Source organism: Budorcas taxicolor, chromosome 6 (genome assembly GCF_023091745.1).
Source record: "Budorcas taxicolor isolate Tak-1 chromosome 6, Takin1.1, whole genome shotgun sequence".
Taxonomy (NCBI): Eukaryota; Metazoa; Chordata; class Mammalia; order Artiodactyla; family Bovidae; genus Budorcas; species Budorcas taxicolor.
Window position 1 is genome coordinate 36,451,318 of NC_068915.1, and position 24,748 is coordinate 36,476,065.

At 37.0% G+C, this 24,748-nt stretch overlaps 1 protein-coding gene across 4 annotated transcripts in view; it reads left to right on the plus strand.

The window, feature by feature from the left end:
* FAM13A (family with sequence similarity 13 member A) overlaps positions 1-24,748 on the plus strand; it is a 313,318-nt gene that overhangs the window by 134,500 nt on the left and 154,070 nt on the right. For all 4 annotated transcript variants that reach the window (XM_052641719.1, XM_052641721.1, XM_052641720.1 and 1 more), the window contains exons 6-7: positions 10,310-10,384; positions 22,636-22,827. In XM_052641719.1, the coding sequence (XP_052497679.1) occupies positions 10,310-10,384; positions 22,636-22,827 (267 nt within the window). The remainder of the gene's footprint in view (positions 1-10,309; positions 10,385-22,635; positions 22,828-24,748) is intronic.

Below are 24,748 nucleotides of genomic sequence, written 5' to 3' on the forward strand. Positions count from 1 at the left end.
TCATTCTCATTCCTTTTTCTTTAATTAGAAATGACTGGCTGCCATTCTCTATAAAGCAATTTCCAAGAGACTTAAAAGACAGTTAAGGTTGTACCTGTGAATATTATAGTTGCAGTTTATAAAGTAATGAGTTCAAAATATATCTGAAACTTTATTACTTCTCATCTCCTCCATTTATATTTGCTTGGTCCAAGCCCAAGAACTACAGATTTCTTCCCAAATATTTATATGATGAAAATCTGTTAAATGCTAGTTTAATTCAATTTGCTCCATTTATTTATGTAAAGATAACATCATACTGCTTTTGAGTTTTAATAAAACATCTTGTTCATTTGTTATAGTCAGTCAAATTAACATTCATTTTGCAGATGCAGATGAATTAAAGAGGAGACATTTATGGTATTGTAAGGAATGGTCTGCAATCTGCCAGTGACATTTATTGCATTCTGGTTGTGTGCAAAGTAGCAGTGTTCTTTGTATCTCCTTCCTGTAGGAGGCCTTAGGCTTTGACTGTTATACCCACTTATATCAGCATTGCTGTCTGTCCTCTGATCTCCAAGTCACTAAATTCAACCAAATCACTTGTTGTGGTTTGACCCCAGCCTACCATCTGCAGCTCTCTGACAACTGCCTGTCATAATAGTAGCTTCTTTGCCACTTGCCCTCACTCATCATCATATTATCCAAGTAATAAAAAAATGTATTATTATCTGATTCTCAATATCAAGGAGATTCATCACATTTCTTTAGTGGTTGGAAATTAACACTAAAGGGAAGGGAAATGTAGCAGTTGGCATTGTTCTCTTTATTCATTCAAAAAATATTTATAAAATACTAATGAATACTCAAGACTCCATGCCCTTCTCTAGGGGATCTTCCAACCCAGGGATCGAACCCAGGTCTCCCACATTGCAGGCAGATTCTTTACTGTATGAGCCACCAGGAAAGCTCTACTGAATACTGGGGATACACTAAACAAATCTCTATCCACATGAAACTTTAAAGTCTACTGAAGTTAATATTAACCTGACTTCCTTAGGGGCACTGGTGGTAAAGATCCCGCCTACCAGTGCAGGAGACATAAGAGACACGGGTTCAATCCCTGGGTCAGGAAAATCCCCTGGAGAAGGGCATGGCAACCCACTTTAGTATTCTTGCCTGGAAAATCTCATGGACAGAGAAGCCTGGCAGGCTATAGTCCATAGGGTCGCAAAGAGTTGTCCATAGGGACATAACTGAAGTGACTTAGCATGCAAGAAATTAGTGTTCGATGCAGGATACAGGATGCTTGGGGCTGGTGCACTGGGATGACCCAGAGGGATGGTATGGGGAGGGAGGTGGGAGGGGGGTTCAGGATGGGGTACATGTGTACACCCGTGGCAGATTCATGTTGATATAGCAAAACCAATACAATATTATAAAGTTTAAAAAAAAGTGAACAAAAATTTAATATAAACCTCAAATAAAAATAGATAACACCAAAAATAAAAAATAAAAAGAAATTAATGTATGATAAATCAAATGTAAAGTAAAATTGTGAATTACAAATTAGAATAAGTACCATGATTGAATTAAAGCAGATTAATGATTAATAAGAGTGTTGGGGCTTCCCTAATATTTCAGTTGGTAAAAGAATCCATCCACCTATAATGCAGGAGACCCCGGTTTGGTTCCTGGATCGGGAAGATCCACTGGAGAAGGGATAGGCTACCCACTCCAGTATTCTTGGGCTTCCCTTATGGCTCAGCTGGTAAAGAATCTGCCTGCAATGAGGGAGATCTGGGTTCAGTCTCTTGGTTGGGAAGATCCCCTGGAGAAGGGAAAGGCTACCCACTCCAGTATTCTGGCCTGGAGAGTTTCATGGACTGTATAGTCCATAGTGTCGCAAAGAGTCAGACACGACTGTGCAACTTTCAGTAAGAGTGTAACCAGGGAAGCCACTTTAAATGAGATTGTTAAAGCAGGCATCTCTGAGGGGATGACATAGGAGCTGAAAAATGAGAATACACCAGCCATGTAAGGAAATGGTGGAGAGGCATTCCAGGGAGAGGGAACATGGGGCAAATGCTTGAAGGCATGAAGGGTCTTGGAGTATTTGAAGGTTGAAAAAGAAGGCCACTATGGCTGAGGAAGGAAGGGGGCAAGTGGTGTGAGTAAGGAAGGGGGCAAGTGGTGTGAATGAGGTCAGAGAAATATGATTGGGCTAGAACTTGCAAGGCTATGTAGATAATGATAAAAAGTTTAGATTTTATTCCAGGAGTAATAAGACATTGCTTATGGAGTGACCTCATTTGATTTATGTACGTAAAGTTTGTAGAAGGCAGGATGATTGAAGTAATTTAGGTGAACAATGATGGCTATGACTGAGGTGGCCATGTACATAGAAGTGAATTAATCCCAGTTTACTTTGGAGAGTGCTGAATAGACTTGATGGTATGTTGATGGTGGGAGATATGGGAAAGAAAGGCATCAAAGTCAATACCTAAGACCTTGACTTAAGTCACAGGGTACCATTTGATAATCTGGCAAAGACACTCAGGACTGAAATAATATGTTTTTGCTGATAAATCAAAAGCTCAGGTTTGGACATACTAAATTTAGGTGCTTATTAGACAGCAAGGTGGAGTTGCCAAGTAGACAGAAATAAGTAGCTTAGTAGAAATGTCAAAGATAGTGATACAAATTTAGAGTCACTAGATATTGTTTGTATGTAAAAGCAGTTAAAATGCTCTGAGATCATTGTATCATTTGGGAAAAGACTTCTCTGCATCAACCCTTAAGTCACTCCATTTTCATTCAACTATTTATTCAACACATATTTATTGAGCTCCTGCTATATGAGGAACTTTCAGTGGCATGTAGTTTTAATAATAAGTAAGAAAGACCCTAATAGGTGACTCAGACAGTAAAGAATGTGCCTGCAATATGGGAGACCCAGGTTTGATCCCTGGGTGGGGTAGATCCCCTGGAGAAGGGAATGGCAATCCACTCCAGTATTCTTGCCTGGAGAATTCCATGGACAGAGGAGCTTGGCAGACTACAGTCCATGGAGTCACAAAGAGTCAACACGACTGAGCAACTGAAACACACACATGGGAAAGACAAGTTATTTGCTTTCATGGAACTTCTATTTAGTAGAGGAATGGCTCAGATGGTAAAGAATCTGCCTGCAATGCTGGAGACCATGATTCAGTTCCTGGGTTGGGACAATCGCCTGGAGAAGGAAATGGCAACCCACTCAAGTATTCTTGCCTGGAGAATTCCATGGACAGGGGAGCCTGGCAGTCTATAGTCCATGGGTCGAAAAGAGTCGGACACAACTGACTGACTAATACACAAAAAACAAACCAATAACTAGTAGGTATGTAACTTTATTGTATAGAGGAGAAGCAGAATCCAAAGAGATCATGTAAAGTTAGTCAGTGAGTTAGGCAACTTTTTTTCCCTACCAGTGATGATGTGGCAGCTATTAGAAGTAGTCACCTGGGTCACATGCTGCCAAGAACCTGAGTAAATGGAGACCAAACTGTGAATGTTTTCAGTACTTTCTGTGGAGTAGTGATTACTTAAAAAATAAAAAATTTAAAAAAATAGAACAACAACAAAACAGATTTGGGGGCATCAAAGCTAAAGAAGTAGAGATCATGAAAACAGCTATTTTGAAGGACTGGGTTATAAAGGAAAGAAAAAAACTTGGGACCACCACTAGTGGAAGAAGTAAGATTAAGGAAGTGAGTTTTGTTTGATTATTTAGGATAATTATGGAGAGTGCCTGTGATTATGGGAATTGTCTAATAGAGAGGGAGTGGGAGGGTAGAATTGGCAGAGTGATGTCCTTGAGAAGATGAGAGGAGATAGGATTGAGGGTGGCATTAAAGGAATGGTTGATTAGGACCAGAATCTTCTATCGTAACTGGAGGAATGGAGAGTGGCTTGTAAATTTGATGGAGGTAGGGGGGGTGGGGGGGAAGGGTGATGAGAACTTTCTATGATGCATCTCTTTTTCCAGTGAAGCAAAAATGGAAGGAGGAAAGGGGTTTGAGAAAAGAGGAAGAGACATGAAATAGCACCTTGGAGAATAGAAACCTTACTAAAGAAATATAGCAGGACTGTTGTGAAGATTTATGTTAATACATTTAACATGGCAGTCAACCAATTCTATAATTTTTTTTCCCCAGCCACTTTCAGTTGCTCCATTCTCAACACAGAGAAGGCATATCACTGGATTCTTCCTTGTATGAGATAAATGCAGTGATTAAAGACCAGAGGAAGGAAATGGAGGGCATTAGAAAAGGAATGAAAGGTCCTGAAGTGTAAGCTGATTAAGGAGGGAATTAAAAACAAGAGGAATGCATAAAAGATTGCAAAAAATTAGGAAGGGATATTGTTCATTGATTTGGTTTACTCATTCACTACAACAATTGAGCTTCTGCTATGTGCCAAACTGTACTGGGTCCTGTGAATATATTCAAAAGTGATAGGATATAGGTCTTCTCACGTTGTAAGTGATAAAGGTCTTCTCATGGAGTAGGGTGCGATGGATAGTGAAGAACTGAAACCACTCAGTATTGAAGTCATATATTGCTGAGCACAGTGAAGAAATAGACAGCATCAGCAGGTGGGGAGAGCAGTAGTGACACAGAGGAGGTGTTCAGGGAGGGCGTCCTCTCTAGTAAAAACTGAGCAGAGACCTGGGTGAAGTGCAGGCACATGCTGTGAATATCTGGGATCCGTGGGCTCGGCTGAGGGAACAGCAACTGTGTTTATATTTTTTAATGTCATTAATAGGTGAATGGTAAAGCCAACAAAGTCGTGACAAACAAGGTATTGTTTTCTTCCCCTATTGTGTTTTAAAGTGGTGTTTTCATGATACCAAATGACACAGCAGGTTTAAACAATTGATTGTTGCTCAGTCATTAGAATGGGCAGTCAGTTCAGTCAGAAGTCTCATTCAAACAGCTGAAATGTTTAAAATGAATATAAATATACCCTGTGTGATATATTCATGTCTAATTTATCATTCCATCCCCCAGTGACCAGCTTTGGAATGCCACACATAATAGGGTTCAGTTAATATTTGAGAGAATTTCCGTGCACACATATAGTTTAATACTTACAAACAAAAACATTCCCCCTTCAAACCTTTACAAAGAAGTTCTTCTAAGGGGAGAGTTTAAACACAAACCTTCCTTCCCTTTGCCCTGAGAATTGGGGATTAGCTTTAAAAGCCTTGCTTTTTAAATGTAGATACAGTTTATGTACCACACAGTTCACTTGTTTACAGTATGCAGTTTATTGAGTTTTAGCATGTTTACAAAGTTGTACAACCATTCAGTTCAGTTCAGTCGCTCAGTCGTGTCCGACTCTGCAACCCCATGAATCGCAGCACACCAACCATTACCATTACCTAATTTCAGAACATCTTTGTCACTCCCAAGACCCTGACAGCCCCTAATCTACTTCCTGTTGCTGTTTGCCTATTCTGGACATTCCATATACGTGGAATCACACAATATGTCTGTCATTTTGTATTTGGCTTCTTTCACATGGCATATTGTTTTCATGATGTTATTAGCAGATATTAGTTCTTTTCCTTTTAATAGCTGGACAATATTCCATTGTGTGACTGCACCATTTTTTAAAATTTGATCATCAGTTGATAGACATTTGGGTTGTTTACATTTATGGATTATTATGAATAATGCTACTGTGAGCACTCATGTAAAAAGTTTTGTGTGGACATATGTTTTTAATTCTCAGGTATATGCCTACAAGTATAAATGGCTTTTTAAAAGCACAACTTTAAAAAGGCTTAATCTTTAAGCTGTTTCTCATAATATATTACCGAGTTTCCATACTATATCTGATTTAAAACAATAAATTAAGTTATTACCAGTTACTGATTTAAGCTACTAGTTGAATTACTTAATTTTTCTTTAGAAATCTGAGTAACACTACCCTGCAGGGAATGTTGCTGGTGTTCTATAGCTCACTGCCACTGCTGGGGTGCCCACACCTCTGCAGCATTCTGATGGCACTCTGGGAATGCAGCTCTGAAGAGGACATGGCTTACCTTTTAGTCGATAAATACTGTTTCCTGGAAGAATCATGAAATCTTGAAATTTAAGACAAGATAGGATTCTTGGAGCACATATAATCAATCCCTTTGTTTTATAGATCTTTAAACTGAGGGAGACATCCAAAAGGTTAAAATGCTTGCCTGGCTTCCTAGAGATGATTAGTTCAAGAACTAGGATGAGAAAGCAGATCTCTTGACTGCATTTTGTGCTGTGACTACTAAACTTCACAATGACTCTGTTGTCTGAATTTGAAGTCATAAAACAAAAAATAAAAGAATGTATGTAGGTGGCATTTTCAGTTGAGTTTTTTAGGGAAAAGCTGACTCTCAGCTTTATATGTATTAATTCACAGGGGCAGGGAGGCAAAATAAGGGTGATACCATCACTTCTAGTTTATGCCTGAGGAAGAAAGAATTATAGGCATTTATAAACCCAGACAGACATAAACAAAGGTCAATTATTCCTATTAACTTCCCTTACCAATCAGCCTGTTTTCTTCTCGTCACATTCTAACATTTACGTACTAGCAGTTCCAGTTTAAAAAGAGGTATAAGGATTATACCTAATTATATTACCCAAGTGTAGCCAAATTACACAACAGATTATGCAGTTAATAACTTGGACCTTTTAAATGTCATTCTGGTTATAGTTTATTCCTCTCACAGTGAGTCAGAAACAGGAATGGGTTCATTCACTATTTCCAGTAAACAGCTTCCCACCAGCAGGTGTTGTGACTGGTGGGAATGGGTAGTACTGGAAGGCACACCTACTTGGACATCTCAGAACTGTACCCTTGATCCATACATAGGGCTGTGCACGAGGCCACAGGCCGCTGAGTGTGTTGGCAGCACTGCAGTGACCCTCCCCCCACACCCCCTACTCCAGCTCACAAGAGGCTCTGATCTCCTCCGAGTCTGGGAATACTGCTCCCTACAAAGCAGAGAACAGGTGCCTGTGCAGACCTGTGGCCCAGGCCCCACGCTCTGTGTGATTTCGGTCACATCACCTCAGGATCCACATCTCTCACTTGTGAAATCAGAGGAGGGTTAGCTGAGCACTGGTTCTTTAAAAATTCTCTTGGCTTTCAAATGCTGCAGTTCTACAGCCTACTCTTTGAAGATGCTGAGTATATTGGGTGATAAGTAGTATCTGTAGATGAGAAGAGCTCAGGCTTTAAAAGTAATTCAAAACCATTTTTGAATCCTGTGTGACATTAGGCAATTTACTTAACTTCTGTACACTTTTATTGTGTAATGTTAATAGTTCAAAGGGGCATAATGATAATACAATTATAGTACTTAACTCATAGACTGTTGAGGTGGAAATGGTATTATAAATGCAAAGTCTTTAGCACCATGTCTGATATATCCTATAATTTAGTAATTATTTATTAGTAGTGAGTAGCAGTATTATTTCCTTTAGGGATGTTTTATACTAATAATATACTGTTTTCTTTAGAAACAAAATAATCCCAGCAAATTTTAGAAAGGTATGTTCAGTTCAGTTCAGTTGCTCAGTCATGTCCGACTCTTTGCAACCCCATGAATCACAGCACACCAGGCCTCCCTGTCCATCACCAACTCCCAGAGTTCACTCAGACTCACGTCCATCGAGTCAGTGATGCCATCCAGCCATCTCATCCTCTGTCGTTCCCTTCTCCTCCTACCCCCAATCCCTCCCAGCATCAGAGTCTTTTCCAATGAGTCAACTCTTCCCATGAGGTGGCCAAAGTACTGGAGTTTCAGCTTTAGCATCATTCCTTCCAAAGAAATCCCAGGGCTGATCTCCTTCAGAATGGACTGGTTGGATCTCCTTGCAGTCCAAGGGACTCTCAAGAGTCTTCTCCAACACCACAGTTCAAAAGCATCAATTCTTCAGTGCTCAGCCTTCTTCACAGTCCAACTCTCATATCCATACATGACCACAGGAAAAACCATATTAATAAACTCAGATATGCAGATGACACCACCCTTATGGCAGAAAGTGAAGAGGAACTAAAAAGCCTCTTGATGAAAGTGAAAGTGGACAGTGAAAAAGTTGGCTTAAAGCTCAACATTCAGAAAACGAAGATCATGGCATCCGGTCCCATCACTTCATGGGAAATAGATGGGGAAACAGTGGAAACAGTGGCAAACTTTATTTTTGGGGGCTCCAAAATCACTGTAGATGGTGACTGCAGCCATGAAATTAAAAGATGTTTACTCCTTGGAAGGAAAGTTATGACCAACCTAGACAGCATATTCAAAAGCAGAGACGTTACTTTGCCGACTAAGGTCCGACTAGTCAAGGCTATGGTTTTTCCTGTGGTCATGTAGACTGTAGTTTTGTTTAAAAGATGATGATCTTTAAAAAGGATGATAATTACTTAGCTGTGAGATGAACTTGAAAAAAGCTCATTATCTAGGTGATTGAATGGTAGGCATGATGGGAAAAGAAATGAGATGCAGAGGTAGAGGTTATGGAGCGAGTAAAAGAAATCTGACTTATTCTTAGCATTTTTGTCAACTGTCATCTTCCTGTTACATAGTTTTGTTCTATCTTAATCTAGAGATAGAATCATCTATGCAAAATTTACTAAACTTAATGGCTATTCAGAAGTGAATTCCTGTATTATTTTTAAAACAACAAGATTATTCTTTTCATGTATTCAGTTCAGTTCAGTTGCTCAGTCGTGTCCGACTCTTTGCAACCCCATGAACTGCAGCACACCAGGCCTCCCTGTCCATCGCCAACTCCCGGAGTCCACCCAAACCCATGTCCATTGAGTCAGTGATGCCATCCAACTATCTCATCCTCTGTCATCCCCTTCTCCTCCTGCCCTCAATCTTTCCCAGCATTAGGTCTTTTCAAATGAGTCAGCTCTTTGCATCAGGTGGCCAAATTATTGGAGTTTCAGCTTCAACATCTGTCCTTCCAATGAACACCCAGGACTGATCTCCTTTAGGATGGACTGGTTGGATCTCCTTGAAGTCCAAGGGACCCTCAAGAGTCTTCTCCAACACCACAGTTCAAAAGCATCAGTTCTTTGGCACTCAGCTTTCTTTATAGTCCAACTCTCACATCCATACATGACCACTGGAAAAACCATAGCCTTGACTAGATGGACCTTTGTTGGCAAAGTAATGTCTCTGCTTTTGAATATGCTATCTTGGTTGGTTATAACTTTCCTTCCAAGGAGTAAGTGTCTTTTAATTTCACGCCTGCAGTCACCATCTGCAGTGGTTTTGGAGCCCGAAAAAATAAAATCAGCCCCTCTTTCCACTGTTTCCCCATCTATTTGCCATGAAGTGATGGGACTGGATGCCATGATCTTCGTTTTCTGAATGTTGAGCTTTAAGCCAACTTTTTCACTCTCCTCTTTCATCAAGAGGCTGTTTCGTTCTTCTTCAATTTTTACCATAAGGGTGGTGTCATCTGCACATCTGAAATTATTGATATTTCTCCCAGCAATCTTGATTCCAGCTTGTGCTTCCTCCAGCCCAGCGATTCTCATGATGTACTCTGCATTTAAGTTAAATAAGCAGGGTGACAATATACAGCCTTGATGTACTCCTTTTCCTATTTGCAGCCAGTCTGTTGTTCTGTGTCCAGTTCTAACTGTTGCTTCCTGACCTGCATATAGGTATTATATAGAAATAAATAGTAAATCTATCCAACCCCAAGCAAGCTGCCACCCGTAATCTCTGCTCTTATTTTTGCATGTACTATATTGACGTGAACTAGGGACTTAGAAGCTGAATTATTTTGTAAACAGATACTCTGATATCTTTCTCAGGATTTTGATATTGTCACTATTCAGTAGCAGTTTGCTAGATAATATGAAGGAATTTGTTTTATGATAAAATATTTATCGAATCAGAACCCATTTGTGAAATACTTGGAGAAAGTTGGAAACTCAAAGTTTGGTGTTAATGTCTTGGAAAATTACTCTTTAGTTCTCCAAAGGAGAGATGAGCTATCTGTGAATATGTAAGTGACATGATATATCATCTTAGAATATCTATGTCCTATAGGTACCAAAGTGATTCTGTCACTGTCTTATGTTACTTCACTGTTGTATGTGGTGAAGAAAAGAAATGTTTTGGCTTCTCACTGCAATCTCACTAGCTTCTGGTGTGAACAACTCAATCCAGAAATGATTTTCACTGATTAGGGTAGTGAATTAGGGTAATTTCTGATTTGGGCAGTGTTCTTCCATCTCTAATGTTTCTTTCATACTTCTTTTATAGGAGGCCAATTGTAAGAACATCCTTCTAACAAAAGATTTCGAAAGAGATGCACAAAAGCCATCTCCAAAAACCAAGGTAGGCTATCTCTGCTCTTTATGCAGAAACATTTAGGAATACTCTTTATCTTCTTGTGTTTCCATGTTCTGTTGCTTGTATTTCCCTCAGCACCACCACCCCACCTTGTTTGGACCTTGTGGTCTTAAATATAACATATACTTTATATGTTATATTTACTGTGTAATCCAGGATTATAGTCATCTAAAAATGCTCAACACACTTATTATTTAACAGTGATATTTTTATTTTTGTATTTCCCACTATTTTTTTGTATTTTACATTGATGTATAGTTGATTTACAGTGTTGTATTAGTTTCAAATGTGCAGCAAAGTGATTCAGTTGTACCTATACGTACATCTATTATTTTTCAGATTCTTTTCCCAGGTAGATTATTACAGAGTACTGAGGGTTGGGAAGATCCCCTGGAGAAGGAAATGGCAACCCACTCCAGTATTCTTGCCTGGAGAATCCCATGGACAGAGCAGCCTGGTGGGCTACAGTCCACGGGGTCGCAAAGAGTCAGACACGACTGAGCAACCTCACTCACTCACTCTCGTATATACTAGGTGTATATGATATTCCTAGTTGGCCACTGTATATTTTAAATTTTTATCTATTTTTGACTATTTTGGATCTTCTTAGCCATGCACAGCGTTTCTCTAGTTGTGGTGAGCGGAGTCTACTCTCTAGTTGTGGTCCACAGGCTTCTCACCGCAGTGGCTTGTTTCAGAGCCCAGGCTCTAGAACACATGGGCTTCAGTAGTTGTACACAGGTTCAGCAGCTGTGGTGTGTGGTGCACGGGCTTAGTTACCCTGAGGCATGTGGAATCTTCCCAGACTAAGGATCAAACCTGTGTCCCCTGCATTGGCAGGAGAATTCTTAACCACTGGATCACCAAGGAAGTCCTGTGATATTTATAGAGCTACCTTTTGGTTTTCTCCAATTCTAAGACAAAATTTTCTCCAAATTTTCTTGAGTACATTGTGGGCAAAATTTTATTTTATTTATTATTATTTTTTTTCTAAGTGTGTACCTCCCCATTTATTTAGATTTTCTTGATTTTTCACCATTTTGCAATTTTCTTGTCTTCAGTTTTAATTGCACGTTATTATAAAAATGATTTTGACTTTAATTTTAAAGGCAAATCAAGTTAAGTGTGAGTCATTACTTAGCATCTTACAGTAAGAGTCTACAGTTATTTTTTTTTAATTTTAAAAAATGTTTCTTATGAAACTTTTTCCACCTTTTTTTCTGGAAAATTGTTTTAATTTTTATGCTTTTCTTTCCAGATCAGACTATTTTAAAAATCTTTTTCATTAATATATTTTCTATACAAACTTACATAACTTCAGTTCTCTAGAAGAAATCTTGTTTACTGTCAAAAATATGCTCACCAAAACAAATGCATTGAAAAATATAGGATTTGAGAAACATTTTTAGGTAACATTTGCTCGTTATCTTCATTTTTATTGGTATACCTACTTGTAGGTGAAGAGACCTTAGATGAATCACTTTCAACTAAGATAATCTTGAAACCTGTCATAAAAATTGTTTGAAGGGATTCTTTTATTCTTATGAAATTAATCCAGTTTGGAATATTTCAGGCATATAGAGAATCAGTAGTTAATATGCATTGATTATCCTCTGTGAGTCTCACTGTATTGTTCATGACCAAGCTAATTAAATAGAGAAATTGCTTCATTGGTTAATCTGCAGTTTGTGACTTTAGCTTTTTTGTGGTCTTACATGAGCAAGTTTAAATTTACATGAGCACGCTAATCTTTGCTTAGCGTTGCTTACTTTAGACGTGATTAAACTCCTTGTAGTTTCAAATCCCCAGAAATGAGGCAGAGCATGTGAGCTACACAAGATTATAAGGCACTAACTGTTTCACCCAGATTGTATTAAAGATCTTTTTTCCAGCAGTTGATCTTTGAAAGCTGAAGCTGAAAACACCTTCAAAATGTAGTTGATATAAAAAACAAAATGTGGATGGTATGTCCTTTCTAGAATGACTTAGGGAGCTGTGAGAATGATGTGTATCCTCGGTACTAATGTTACTTCATTTGGCCTCCATAGCGGTCTTTCTCAGACAGCTCTAGTTACAGCTGTATGTGCCTTGGACAGCTAAATATTTCTGATCCCTATATGGCTGGAGATGTAAAATGGTAATCCAGAAATGGCATGTGTCCCATTGGCTCTGGAGATGTCTCTCTAGTCTAAGCCATCTGTCCCCATCTGTGTTCCCTCTGCTAGCTGTTGTCTCTGCTCTTAGGCAATGGGGAGGATTGTATTTCTCTCCCTTACTTAGGAAAACCTCTTCTTGACCTGAGTCTGCTGGAAAAAATAAATGATACCTTCATTACACAGTGCCATGATACTTCCTGGATGAGCAATGATCACCAGCCCTGTTAGTTCAAGGACATGCTCATATAACCACTTCATGCCCCATACTGGATAGACTACATATGCAAACAAGTAACTGGAATAGATGAATAGAAGGGAACATTAAACAGATTTTTAAAGAGGTGTAAAACGTAAACATAGCTTTCTGTAACCTAGTATGATCATGATTCGAGGAGAAGAGACAAAATCTTCTTCTGCCTAATACAAATGCCAGTGGCTCTAAATAAGCCTCATAGCTCATATTCATTGGTCACAGTATAAACCCTGAAGAGGATCCAGGAACTGAGGGGAAAAAAAAACTCTTTCTTCTCTCTCTCCTTGGTGTATGACCTAGACTTCCCACTTAACTTGCTATGTTCTTGTTGACCTTGGTTAAAAAAAAGTTCAGGCCATTGTATAAGAAGGACTGTCCAATTAATTCAGTGCTGGGGGAAGGTATAAAATACAAGATAACCTGTTTCCTTTCTGATTCCCTGATAGCTCAGTTGGTAAAACTAGAATTACAAGCACATAATAGTTTTAGTCACTAAATTCTCCTAGTGCTTTTATAAATGTTTCTTTTAGTAAACCAAGTCATATTAACTATAAAATGTGTGATAAAAAATAGTGCAGTTATCAAGTAAACAGTTATGTAGTAGAAGCAACTGTTAAATTATTTTTATTTTCAGAGGTTAATGACTTCAGGGATCATGCATCATTTATGAAGGAGATTTTATTCAAAAGGAAACCAGTTGTCACATTTGTAGTTTCTTAAATAATTTTTTAAATGCCTATGCCTATTAGCAAAGTAAACTAGAAACTTAGAATAATGTAGAATTTTGGGAAATTTTAGTGACAGTATAATTAAATTTACAAATTAAGTCATTTAATAAACATTTAATTTTACCAAGATTCAAAGTTATTTTAAAGTCATTGTTAATGGACGTGAATGTATTTTGTGGTTGCTTTAATTTATAAAACATTCTAATTAGTATTCTGCTTTTCCACTGAATGTTGTTTCAGTATGTGTTTCCATGTATCAGCTTAGCTTGTGTGCTTATTTAATAAAAGTAATAGTAGTAGTAGCAGTAATAGTGATGATTGCTAATACTGATCAATGCCAGACACTATAGTTAATATATATATATGTTATCTAATAATCATAACATTTCATATATTGTCATACCATATTCAACTATTCTGAAATTTTGAAACTGCTTCTAATTATCATTAATATAAAAAGCCTTACTTGATAAATGTTAACCAAAGAGTAATTTTTAAACACTTTTATTTTTTAGGTTTTATGACCTATAATAGAATTAAAGATAAAAATTGTTTTATGATTAATATACCCTAACATACCATCTCTCCTCCCTGTTTTGAAATTGTTTACAATTTCAACACATTATTATAGATTAATTGAATGCCTGTATGTATATATAATAGATATCATAATTTTGTAGGTTTTACAATTGTATATTAAAAGGTAGTCTATCACCTTTTGCAGTTTTCTTTTTCCTGTTCAATAAAATGTGTCCTATCAATATTCACTTTCAGTAAGAATATATAATGCAGTTTACTTAGATATTCTGGATTTTTCTATTTGGGTTGTCTCCAATATTTAGATGACTTCCAGTATTTTGCTATTACAGATCCATTTTAAGTGAGTAATTTTAACATGATACCTTTTGCACCTATAGAAATAGGATCATATGTAGGTACATCTTTGTCCAGGTATTACAAATGCTCTTAAAATGGGCCAGTTTGCATGTTCAGCGGCTGTGTGTGACTGTTTCCATTTTTCACATTCTCTCAAATCCTTGGTAATATCAGAGTTCTTGTGGTCGTCTCCCCCAATCAAATGAGTGTAGGAAACAACTTGCTATTGCCTTAGTTGGAGTTTCTCTAATTTCTTGTCATCACAGAGACAATTATTTTTCACTGAATATCCTGTGTTTCTCCATTTCCCAGCCCCACTGCAGGTAGGTGAGGCCAGCCAACTACTTTTGACAGTAGGCTGCGAGCAGTATGACAACTCTCAAAGGCTTTTTCAGCCCTTTTTCATAGCACATTGGAGAAGGCAATGGCACCCCACTCCAGTACTCTTGCCTGCAAAATCCCATGGATGGGAGAGCCTGGTGGGCTGCCGTCTATGGGGTCGCACAGAGTTGGACATGACTGAGCGCCTTCACTTTCACTTTTCACTTTCATGCATTGGAGAAGGAAATGGCACCCCACTCCAGTGTTCTTGCCTGGAGAATCCCAGGGATGAGGGAGCCTGGTGGGCTGCCGTCTACGGGGTCGCACAGGGTCAGACACGACTAAAGCGACTTAGCATCATAGCACATTAACTAGACAGTGGAACATACGTCTACGGAGCTGCCTGTCTACTTGCATTGGATCTGTGTCATGACTTAAACCTCTGGTTTGTTACACCACTGAGATTTCTGAGTTAATTTGTACCTTCACTGTGATATAGTCTACCACATGGGCAGTGTGTTTTTCATGTGTTTATGTTTTCATATGTTTATTAAACTTTGATCATATTTTTGATTATTAATCTATGTGCTGTTTCTCCTACCAATGCAAATTTTGCTATTTGGTTGTTTTAATTTTTTCTTAATGATTTATGAGAGTTTGCTATCTATTGTCAGTTATATGTATTCCAGATACTTCCACCCAATTTTCTGGGTTTTTTTTTTCCATATTGAATATAGTGTCGTTTAATGTTTGAAAGCTTTTTATTTCAGTGGACTTAGATTCATCAGTTTTGGAGTTTTGTGCTTTTTTACATCTTGTTTAAGAAATCCTCACCTACTTTGAGGTCAGTTCAAAAATCTTTTTTATTATTTTCCAAAAGTTTTAAAGTTTGCTTTGCATATATATAGGTCTTAGTTCATTTGAAATTGAATTTTGTGTATAGCATAAAGTAAGATCCTCATTTTATAGATGAAAATCAGTCAACTCAGTGTATTTGTTCAACAGTTTCATCTTCCATTATATGTCAAATGTTTTTATGTCTGTTTCTGTACTGTATTATTTGTTGCTTTTTCTATGTGTTTCTTTTATTTCATTACCCCCAATGTCTTAATTAGTGATATCTGGTAGTATATATTTCTTCAACTTTTTCTTCTTGAAAATTATTTTTACCATTCGTGGTCCTTTGCTTTTGCAATTAAATATTGTCAAGTTTTATGAGAAATTTTATTTAGAATTTAAAGTGAATTAATCTCATGAACATGGTGTTCTATCCATGACCATCACGTAACTTTCTATTTACTCAGATCCTCTTTAATGTCTTTGATTTTAAAAAAATTATAATTTTCTTCTAACTATTCCCCAAGTTATAATTTTTATTCTAGATCTCCTTTTTGTAGATATTATAAATGGAGTACTTATTATATCTTCAAACTTTGTTGCTGATGTCTTCAAACTTTGTTGCTGATGTTTAGTGTTGAAACTGATTTTTATTGTTGACTTTATATCTGAAAATCTTGTCAAATTTTTATTAGTTCTAATATTTTGTTGAGCAATTCTCTTTGACTTCCTTTGTAGACAATCATATCATCTGGAAATAATGAGAATGGTTTATTCCCTTTCAAGCCTCTTATCATTTAATTTCTCTTCTCTTGTGCTGTGTTCCAGGACTGCCAGTATAAGGTTAAATAGAAATGCTTCTTGCATTGCTTCCTAAGGGAAAGTTTCTACATTTGATTTTTATATATTATCATGGCATTTTTCCTTTTGTTTTGGGGAGGTGAGGGACGGGGGTCATTCTTTCACAATACCAGGCACATAGCAGACCTCTGATAAAATCTTGAAAATGAACATGTAAATTATTTGCTTCTTGTTTTTTGTTTCACATGGAAGTAATTAGTGTCCGTATGTTTTCATGTGTTTCTCTTCATACATACAGTCATTAGGTTTATGATGTTTGCTTTCAGTGCTTTGTAGGTATGTTTTATAAACATGTTTGGCTAAGAATTTTATTTTGAGTGAATGTTAAATTTTAGCAAATGTTCCTTCACATCGGTTACAATCATTGCCTGGTTTTTCTCCCATATTCGTTTGTTATGGAGAGCTATATTCATAGATTTTCTAATCTTAAAGCAACAGTGCCTCAGTGGAATAAACCAATTCTGAACCTGACCTTGATACATGTTTTTAAATACCTTGAAAGTTTTGGAAAACTGATATTTTACTTAGTATTTTTACATCTAAGTTAATAAAATGTTTTGTTTCTTCAATTTTTGGTATAAAGGTTGTGCTAGCCTAATCAAATGGACTGAGGAGAATTTTTTCTATTCTGTGAAACAATTTAAGATGAGGGTTATCAGTGCCTTCATTATTTGATAGAATATATCTATAAACATGTCTGGGTCTAGTGAGGTTTACTGATTTATCTGTTTTTAATTTTGTTTTGCTTTTTAAATTTGTTTGGCAAGTTGTTTTTTTAGCTGCTTATTCAATTTATTTTGGGCTTGTAGTCCTATTCATGTTTTTGTTAATTCTTAATTATTAGTTTTTTATTAAAATATAGTTGATTTCTAATATTATATTACCTCCAGGTACATAATATAGTAATTCAAAAGTTGTATAGATTGTATTCCATCCATAAAGTTATAAAATGTTGGCTATATTCCTTGTGCTGAACAAAATATCCTTGTAGTATATTTTTTTTATATGTAGTAGTTTGTACCTCTTAATCCCCTATCCATAGCTTTTCTTCTCTCCCTTCCCTCTCCCCACTAGTAACCACTAGTTTGTTCTACATATCTGTGAGTCTGTTTCCGTTTTGTTGTATTTATTCATTTATTTTTTAGATTCCACATACAAGCGATAAGAGAGTATTTGTCTTTCTCTGTATGACTTATTTAATTAAGCATAATACTCTTAGGTCCATCCATGTTGTTACAAATGGCAAGATTTCATTCTTTATTATGGTTGAATAGTATGCCATTATAGGTGCGTGTGTGTGTGTACACACACCTTCTTTATCCATTCATCTGGTGAAGGGCTCTTAGGTCGTTTCCATGTCTTGGCTATTGTAAATAATGCTGCTATGAACATTAAGGTGCATGTATCTTTTCAAATTAGTGTTTTTATTTTCTTAGGGTATATACCCAGAAGTAGAATTGCTGGATCATATAGTAGTTCTATTTTTAATTTTTTGATGTTATATTTTCTAGAAAATAGTCTATTTTAATTAGCATAAAAAATTTAATGTTTCCTCTTATTTTTAAAATATTTATTGTAGTCTTTACAAAATCTTTGTCTGTTTTCGTTTTTGCAATTATCTTGGGGCATTTTCTTGTTTGTTTTTGATTAGGATTGCTAGAAATTTGTTTGTTTTCTTAGACTCTGCAGCTTTTAGTTTTGCTGATTCTCTATTGTATTTGTTTCCCTGATTCATTAACCTCTGCTACTATTTACTCTATATCTATTATTCTTAAGGTAGATCTTTTTTCTTAATGTTTATCACTTTTTCCTCCACAGACATATATTTTAAATACGTTTTCTGTGATGAGATACTGAAGCTTAATGACCAATTCTTTTAAATACATTTGCTTTGCTTATTAATGGCCTCTTCTGATGTGTCGAGTGCCTTTATTACATTAGAGAATTCTTTTAGAATCATGTAATTTTCTTCCTTCCTTTTATTTTGGTAATACTTTCACAATGCCAGGACATAGCGAACCCTTAAAAAATAATTAAAAACAAATAAATCAATCAGTTTTAAAAATTTTTATCATATAAAAGCAGTGTCATTTGTGTGTGTGATTATAGAGAATTTGTGCTTGTAAAAATCTAGTAAAATTTAGTACATTTTCCTGTCGAAAGAGTTCAGTAACCACTAAAAACAATTATTTCTGGAATTTAAGATTCTGGGCTTTGTTTCTTTTCCTGATTTATTCCTTTAGAGCTTTTCATCTAGTAATTTCCCATCTGCTTTGTCTGCCCCCGTATGCTTGTACATACAGATATATGTTTATTTCGCCAGATGGAAAGTGTTCTATATTTTTCCATCTTCCCTATATAGGTGCTAGATAATAAAATTCTCTTTGCCTCCTTCATTATCTTGGGAAATCACTTTGCAAACCTGTCTCTTCAGTGCTAAGTAGTATAAAATTTTGAAAAGTGAATACCTTTGTTCATTTATTACTAGTTATATCTATGATTGAATCTTTTATTTTTTGCAAGCATATTCTTTATTTAGTTTCATAAATCATCACTAATCTATTTGAAGAATTCCTGGATCTCTTTATGATTAATGACATATCAGTTCAGTTCAGTCACTCAGTCGTGTCCGACTCTTTGCGACCCCATGAATCGCAGCACACCAGGCCTCCTTGTCCATCACCAACTCCCAGAGTTCACTCAGACTCACGTCCATCGAGTCCGTGATGCCATCCAGCCATCTCATCCTCTATCGTCCCATTCTCCTCCTGCCCCCAATCCCTCCCAGCATCAGAGTCTTTTCCAATGAGTCAACTCTTCGCATTGAGGTGCCCAGAGTACTGGAGTTTCAGCTTTAGCATCATTCCTTCAAAAGAAATCCCAGGGCTGATCTCCTTCAGAATGGACTGGTTGGATCTCCTTGCAGTCCAAGGGACCCTCAAGAGTCTTCTCCAACACCACAGTTCAAAAGCATCAATTCTTCAGTGCTCAGCCTTCTTCACAGTCCAACTCTCACATCCATACATGACCACAGGAAAAACCATAGATTCAGTTATTTAGATAGCATTCTCCTATGTTTTATGATATTTTAAAACATATATATGCATGCATGCTAAGTCACATACATATGTTATCAAGTAAAAAATAATACAAAGTTAAATAGTCATTTTAAAAGATAATACAAATACGGTATATCTGGGTGTACCTGCATAATCTCTTAATCTAATAACTTGGCTAATGTAACTTCTATACTTAGCCTCTTTCCACCAGATGTTATAACCTGTTGTGACCCCAGGCCAAGGAATGGAGGGACCTCTGTGAAATGTCTCTTGATTAGCACTGCTGTGGCATGCAGAGCATAGCTGGCCTGGTCTCACTGGTCCTGAGAACCCAGCTTCCTAAGTCTGGGTCTAGATACTTGCTCACTAACTTTCTGCAACCAAAGTGATCTCCTCTTGCATATCTGCTCTGCTTTGAGAAACAGCCTGAAGCTCATGCTCTGTTTGGACATTTCATCTCATCTCTTCTGCACTGTGTGCCTGGGATGCAAAGTTGAAAAGACTCTGTTTCTTACCTGAAGGAACTGGAGCCCAGACATATATACTAGCAACTAAATTAAGACATCACTATGCCGGACCGGTTTTCTGATCTCAGATCTATGTTTGAGTTTACTGTCGTATTTGGCAAACAACCAAATCTTAACCTGATTGCCATGATTGCTTATTAGCCCTAAAGATCTCACTGACCTTTTTGTTCCAATATCCCCTGGTTTGTCCTCTTCAATAAGTAAGTATGACCAGTCCGATCACAATCACTAGTGACAACTTTTGTAACAGCCCCATAATATTAATGACTTCATTTAAAAAGTTTATTTCTCACTCCTGTCACAGTCCAATGCAGCTGGAGGAGGATTTATAGGTAGAAATGTCCAAACAGTGATTCAGGTCTCAGGCTGCTTCCATCTTTCAACTATGTCATCTAAAAGGTGGCTTCTAATCTCAGGAGTGAAAAAGAAAAAAAAGTGTGTGCAGAGTTCATAGATATTTAATTGCCTTAGCAACAGAAGCAACTCTTGTCCCTTCTGCTCACATTCCAGAACTCAGTAACATTTGTGGGAGTCTGTAAATGTAGTTTTCCAGTGTGCCCAGGAAAAGGAAGATGAACTAGGAATTGATGAGTGCATAACATTGTTCTTTCTACAGCATGCCCTTCTGTTTGCCAAATACATTTTTTTCCCATTTCTCTTACCCTGCAGAGAACACACTCAGCCCTTCTGCATGGATGAAAATCCAAAGAACCAGCCAGTCATTACAACCAACTCAATCTCCAAAATATCTAGGAGACACATCGATGCTCCGTCAGGTCTAGACATGGTTCTCCTTGTTCTGAGACTGTGAAATTAAAAGACAAATTGTCCATCCCTCCACACACATCCATCCCATGTACAAACAGTACTGTTTGTACTAAACAGTCTCACTCGCACTCCAGGACACACACATACATGTGCACAGAAGTCATGGAGGCACTTTCTGTGAGGAATTGCGTTTCCTTTTTCTCTCTGAAAGCTGCCTTCACCTTTTAGAATTTCCTCCTTGTCATTACTCCCCTGTTAGTGAGTGCAGTGATTGTATCTTCCTTAAACTACATCTTGCCTCCTGTTCGTGGAAGTTTGGTGTCTCAGGAATTGTTTTACCTCTTGCACAGCAAAGACTTCTTTAGTTTGGCCTGATATTTTTTTGTAGTAATGGTAGTGGTTTGTTGATTCTTTTGCTGTGGTGTGAGGCAAGGTTTATAGTAAACTCCCTCCAAATGTAAAAACATGATTAACATCCAATCTGTTTGCTTTCAGTCATTTCCATGAGGCAGTTAAAATCCTCAAAGTATGTTGTTTTCTCCTCTGCCTTCAAAGCTCATGGGAATGCCTCCTTAGAAGAAATTAACCAGAATTCTACTGACAAGGGATTCTGGGAAATGCCGTTTCCTTTCTTTATACCCCATGCCATACACAGTTGTCTTATAAAATCACATGAAATTATGTTTCAAATAAGTACAATGGACTGTCTGCAATTAAGTTGATTCCAACTGACTTTGTGGAAGAAATAGAGGTTAAGTCAAACTTTTGTGTAACAGAAAGAGGGTTTTAGAACAATAACAAAAAAGGCACATGTATGAACAAAAACATAATAATTATTAGAGGGATTTGTTTTGGCCAGGTTTGATGACAAGAGGAGAGTGAGATGACTTTAGAAAGAAACAGATCTTTGGTGTACATGTTACAGAAGCAACTCTTTCACTCAACAGCGGTGTGGCCTGAGGCACATTACAGAAGATTTTACAACCTCAGTATTCTAACTTATAAAACATAATAATGTATAATAATCATCTTATAGATGTCACTTTTTGAGTATTTACTGTTTGCTGTTGCTAAGTCACTTTAGTAGTGTCTGACTTCTTGTGACCCCAATGGGCTGTAGCCTGCCAGGCTTCTCTGTCCATGGGATTCTCCAGGCAAGAATACTGGAGTGGGTTGCCATTTCCTCCTCCGGAGGATCTTCCCAACCCAGGGATTGAACCAGTGTCTCTTAGTTCTCCTGCATTGGCAGGCAGGTTCTTTACCACTAGAGCCACCTGGGAACTGTTTGCTAGACACTGTGAAAAATACTTCTGATACTACTTTATTAAACCTTCATGACACTATAAGATAAAAATTACCTTTATCAATCTATATTGCCTAGGTTACACTTCAGTAATAAAGCAATCCCATAATCCTAGTGGCTTAAAACTACATTTATTTCTTGCTCATGCTACCCGTCCAATTTAGATTGACAGGTGGGCTCTGTTTATTCTGGTTGCTTGAGGATCTTTTCTGGCAGAGTAACCCATCTCAAATGTGGCCATTGTGGTGCCAGAGGAAAAAGAGTTCTGTGGGATCTTGCATTGACAGTTAAATGCCTTGCATGCGTGCACGCTAAGTCACAAAGAGTTGTGTCCGACTCTTTGCAATCCCGTGGACTATAGCCTGCCAGTCTCCTCTTTCCTTGACTCAAAACTATTTCTTCGCTTCTGGTCATAACTCATTTAACCAGAACTAATCATATTGCATCACCCACCGACAATGAAAACAGGAAATACAACTCTATTATGTGCTTGGAAGAAACTTTAACAATACTTACCAATATCTTCATTTTTCTTCTTTCTTTATAGATGAAGGACTTCCCTATAGCTCAGACGGCAAAAAAATCTGCCTGCAATGCAGGATACCTGGGTTTGACCCCTGGATCAGAAAAAACTTCTGGAGAAGGGAATGGCAATCCACTCCAGTATTCTTGCCTGGAGAATCCTATGGACAGAGGAAACTGGCGGGCAGTTGGTGGGATCAAAAAGAGTCAGATACGAGTAAGTGACCAACATTTCTACTACTAGTTTAATAGTACTTACCCATACCTTCATTTTTCTTCTTTCCTTATACATGAGAAAATGGAAGCTTAAGAGAAGCTAGTTAATTTTCCCAAGGTTGTATGGATAATAAGGGCCAGACATATTTGAACCTAGAGATCAAACTCTTTACCGTCATAGCGCCTCCCCCATTTCTGGAGTCCTACATGGCGTATTGCATTTTTCTGCCTCCATGGCACAGAAGTTGCGAGAATTAAAGTGTTCTAAGTAATTGATGTACTGCCTAAGACATGGAGTGAGCATGCAGGGCCTTGTGGTTATCTTTCTTCTTCATTTTTTAAAAATTTCTTTACCCATAACTTCGAGTCCTGCTTAAGTGCAAAAGCTCTGAACTGTTTTTGTAGTGACTTTATTTTCTCCAGGATGACAGCAGCTCTTCTCAGTTATCCACATTGGACATGTCTTGTGTGTAAAGGTGTCCTGTTGCGTGTGACTTCATATTCTCATCACCCATTCTGAAAACCATTCTATATGTCAACTAAACTTTTAGGATACAGGACTTTCTCAGACTGTCCTACTGAACTCTCAATGTAATAAGATAATTCTCAATGTAAAGATAGGCTTTAGAGGGGTATCCTAGGAATCCAACAACCTTACCAATACTGTGGATATTGCTATGGAAGATTATAGGTTAAGTTGCATATTAGGCCACAAAGTTTGGACTCTTTCCTCAATGTGATAAATATTTATTTACTGTTTCACATTATCAGATGCAGATGTAAAATGTACTTGTTTGTTAAGGCCTCTCATACCCAGAATTTATAGGCATTGAATAACTATAAATGCTAAAGAAGTTTCTTAAATCCATCACTAAATAGTACCTCAGTTCTTATAATCCTGTCATTAGCTTTACCTAGTTATTATATTGAAAAATCAATATTGAATGTTTGTTTGCTTTGCCTCTTAAAATTTTAATGGAATGAATATTAAATAAGAGAACAAAATTCTAGATGTGAAATGTACCTCAACTCCTTTAAACTGATGAATTGAAGCAACTTTACTTCCTATTTTGATATATATGGTACCTTGGAAATAAAATGAATTACTCTTCTGCCCACAAAAAAAAGAAAAATTACTGATGTAGTGATAGTGATACTAGTACAGAGCTTTCTATTTCCAAATCAAATAGGTTACTGGTTTCATAAACAATCTTTTTATGGGAAGAGAACTTTTCTTAAAAGTTCCACATTGCATCACCTAAAATATATCTCCATCCCGCAGAGAGAGGGTCAGGAAATGTTCGAAAAGAAAAAAAAATGTCTACTCAACTAAGTAAACTTAAAATGAGTACCACTGTTGGACTCACTGGGAGGGAACACGTTAAGGGAGGGATGCAACTAGGGAGTAAGATTCGAGTGAAAGCAGAGGTGAACTGAAGAGGACCTTGAATAGGAGATGGCACTCATAAATTTAACCTTATTAAACAAAGTGGGGAGCCACTGAAGATTTCTTTTGTTAATTTCATTATAAAAGGAAAATTACATTGAAAAAGACAGTAAAGGAAAATAGCAAAAATCTAGCTCTTCCCTTTCTACTTCTATTAATATAATCACTATTAGAATTTTAGTAAATAATTTTTGCCTCTTTTCTTACATATATGTGAATGGATTTGAAAAATATATAAGCAATTTTATTTTCTACTATTTTCCCTTAATATATTTTATAACCATTTTCTTTGTTAGTACAGACTTCATAATAACAGTGATAATCATTCTCACATTATTGTATTTCAGGTTTTCGGTGATTATAAATACTGTGAGTTAAACACTTTCCAGCACAAAGTTTATTTCTTAGCAAGAATTATGTCTTCAGGATAGATTGGTAAACGTGGATTTACCAGTTCAAAAGATAAAAATATTTT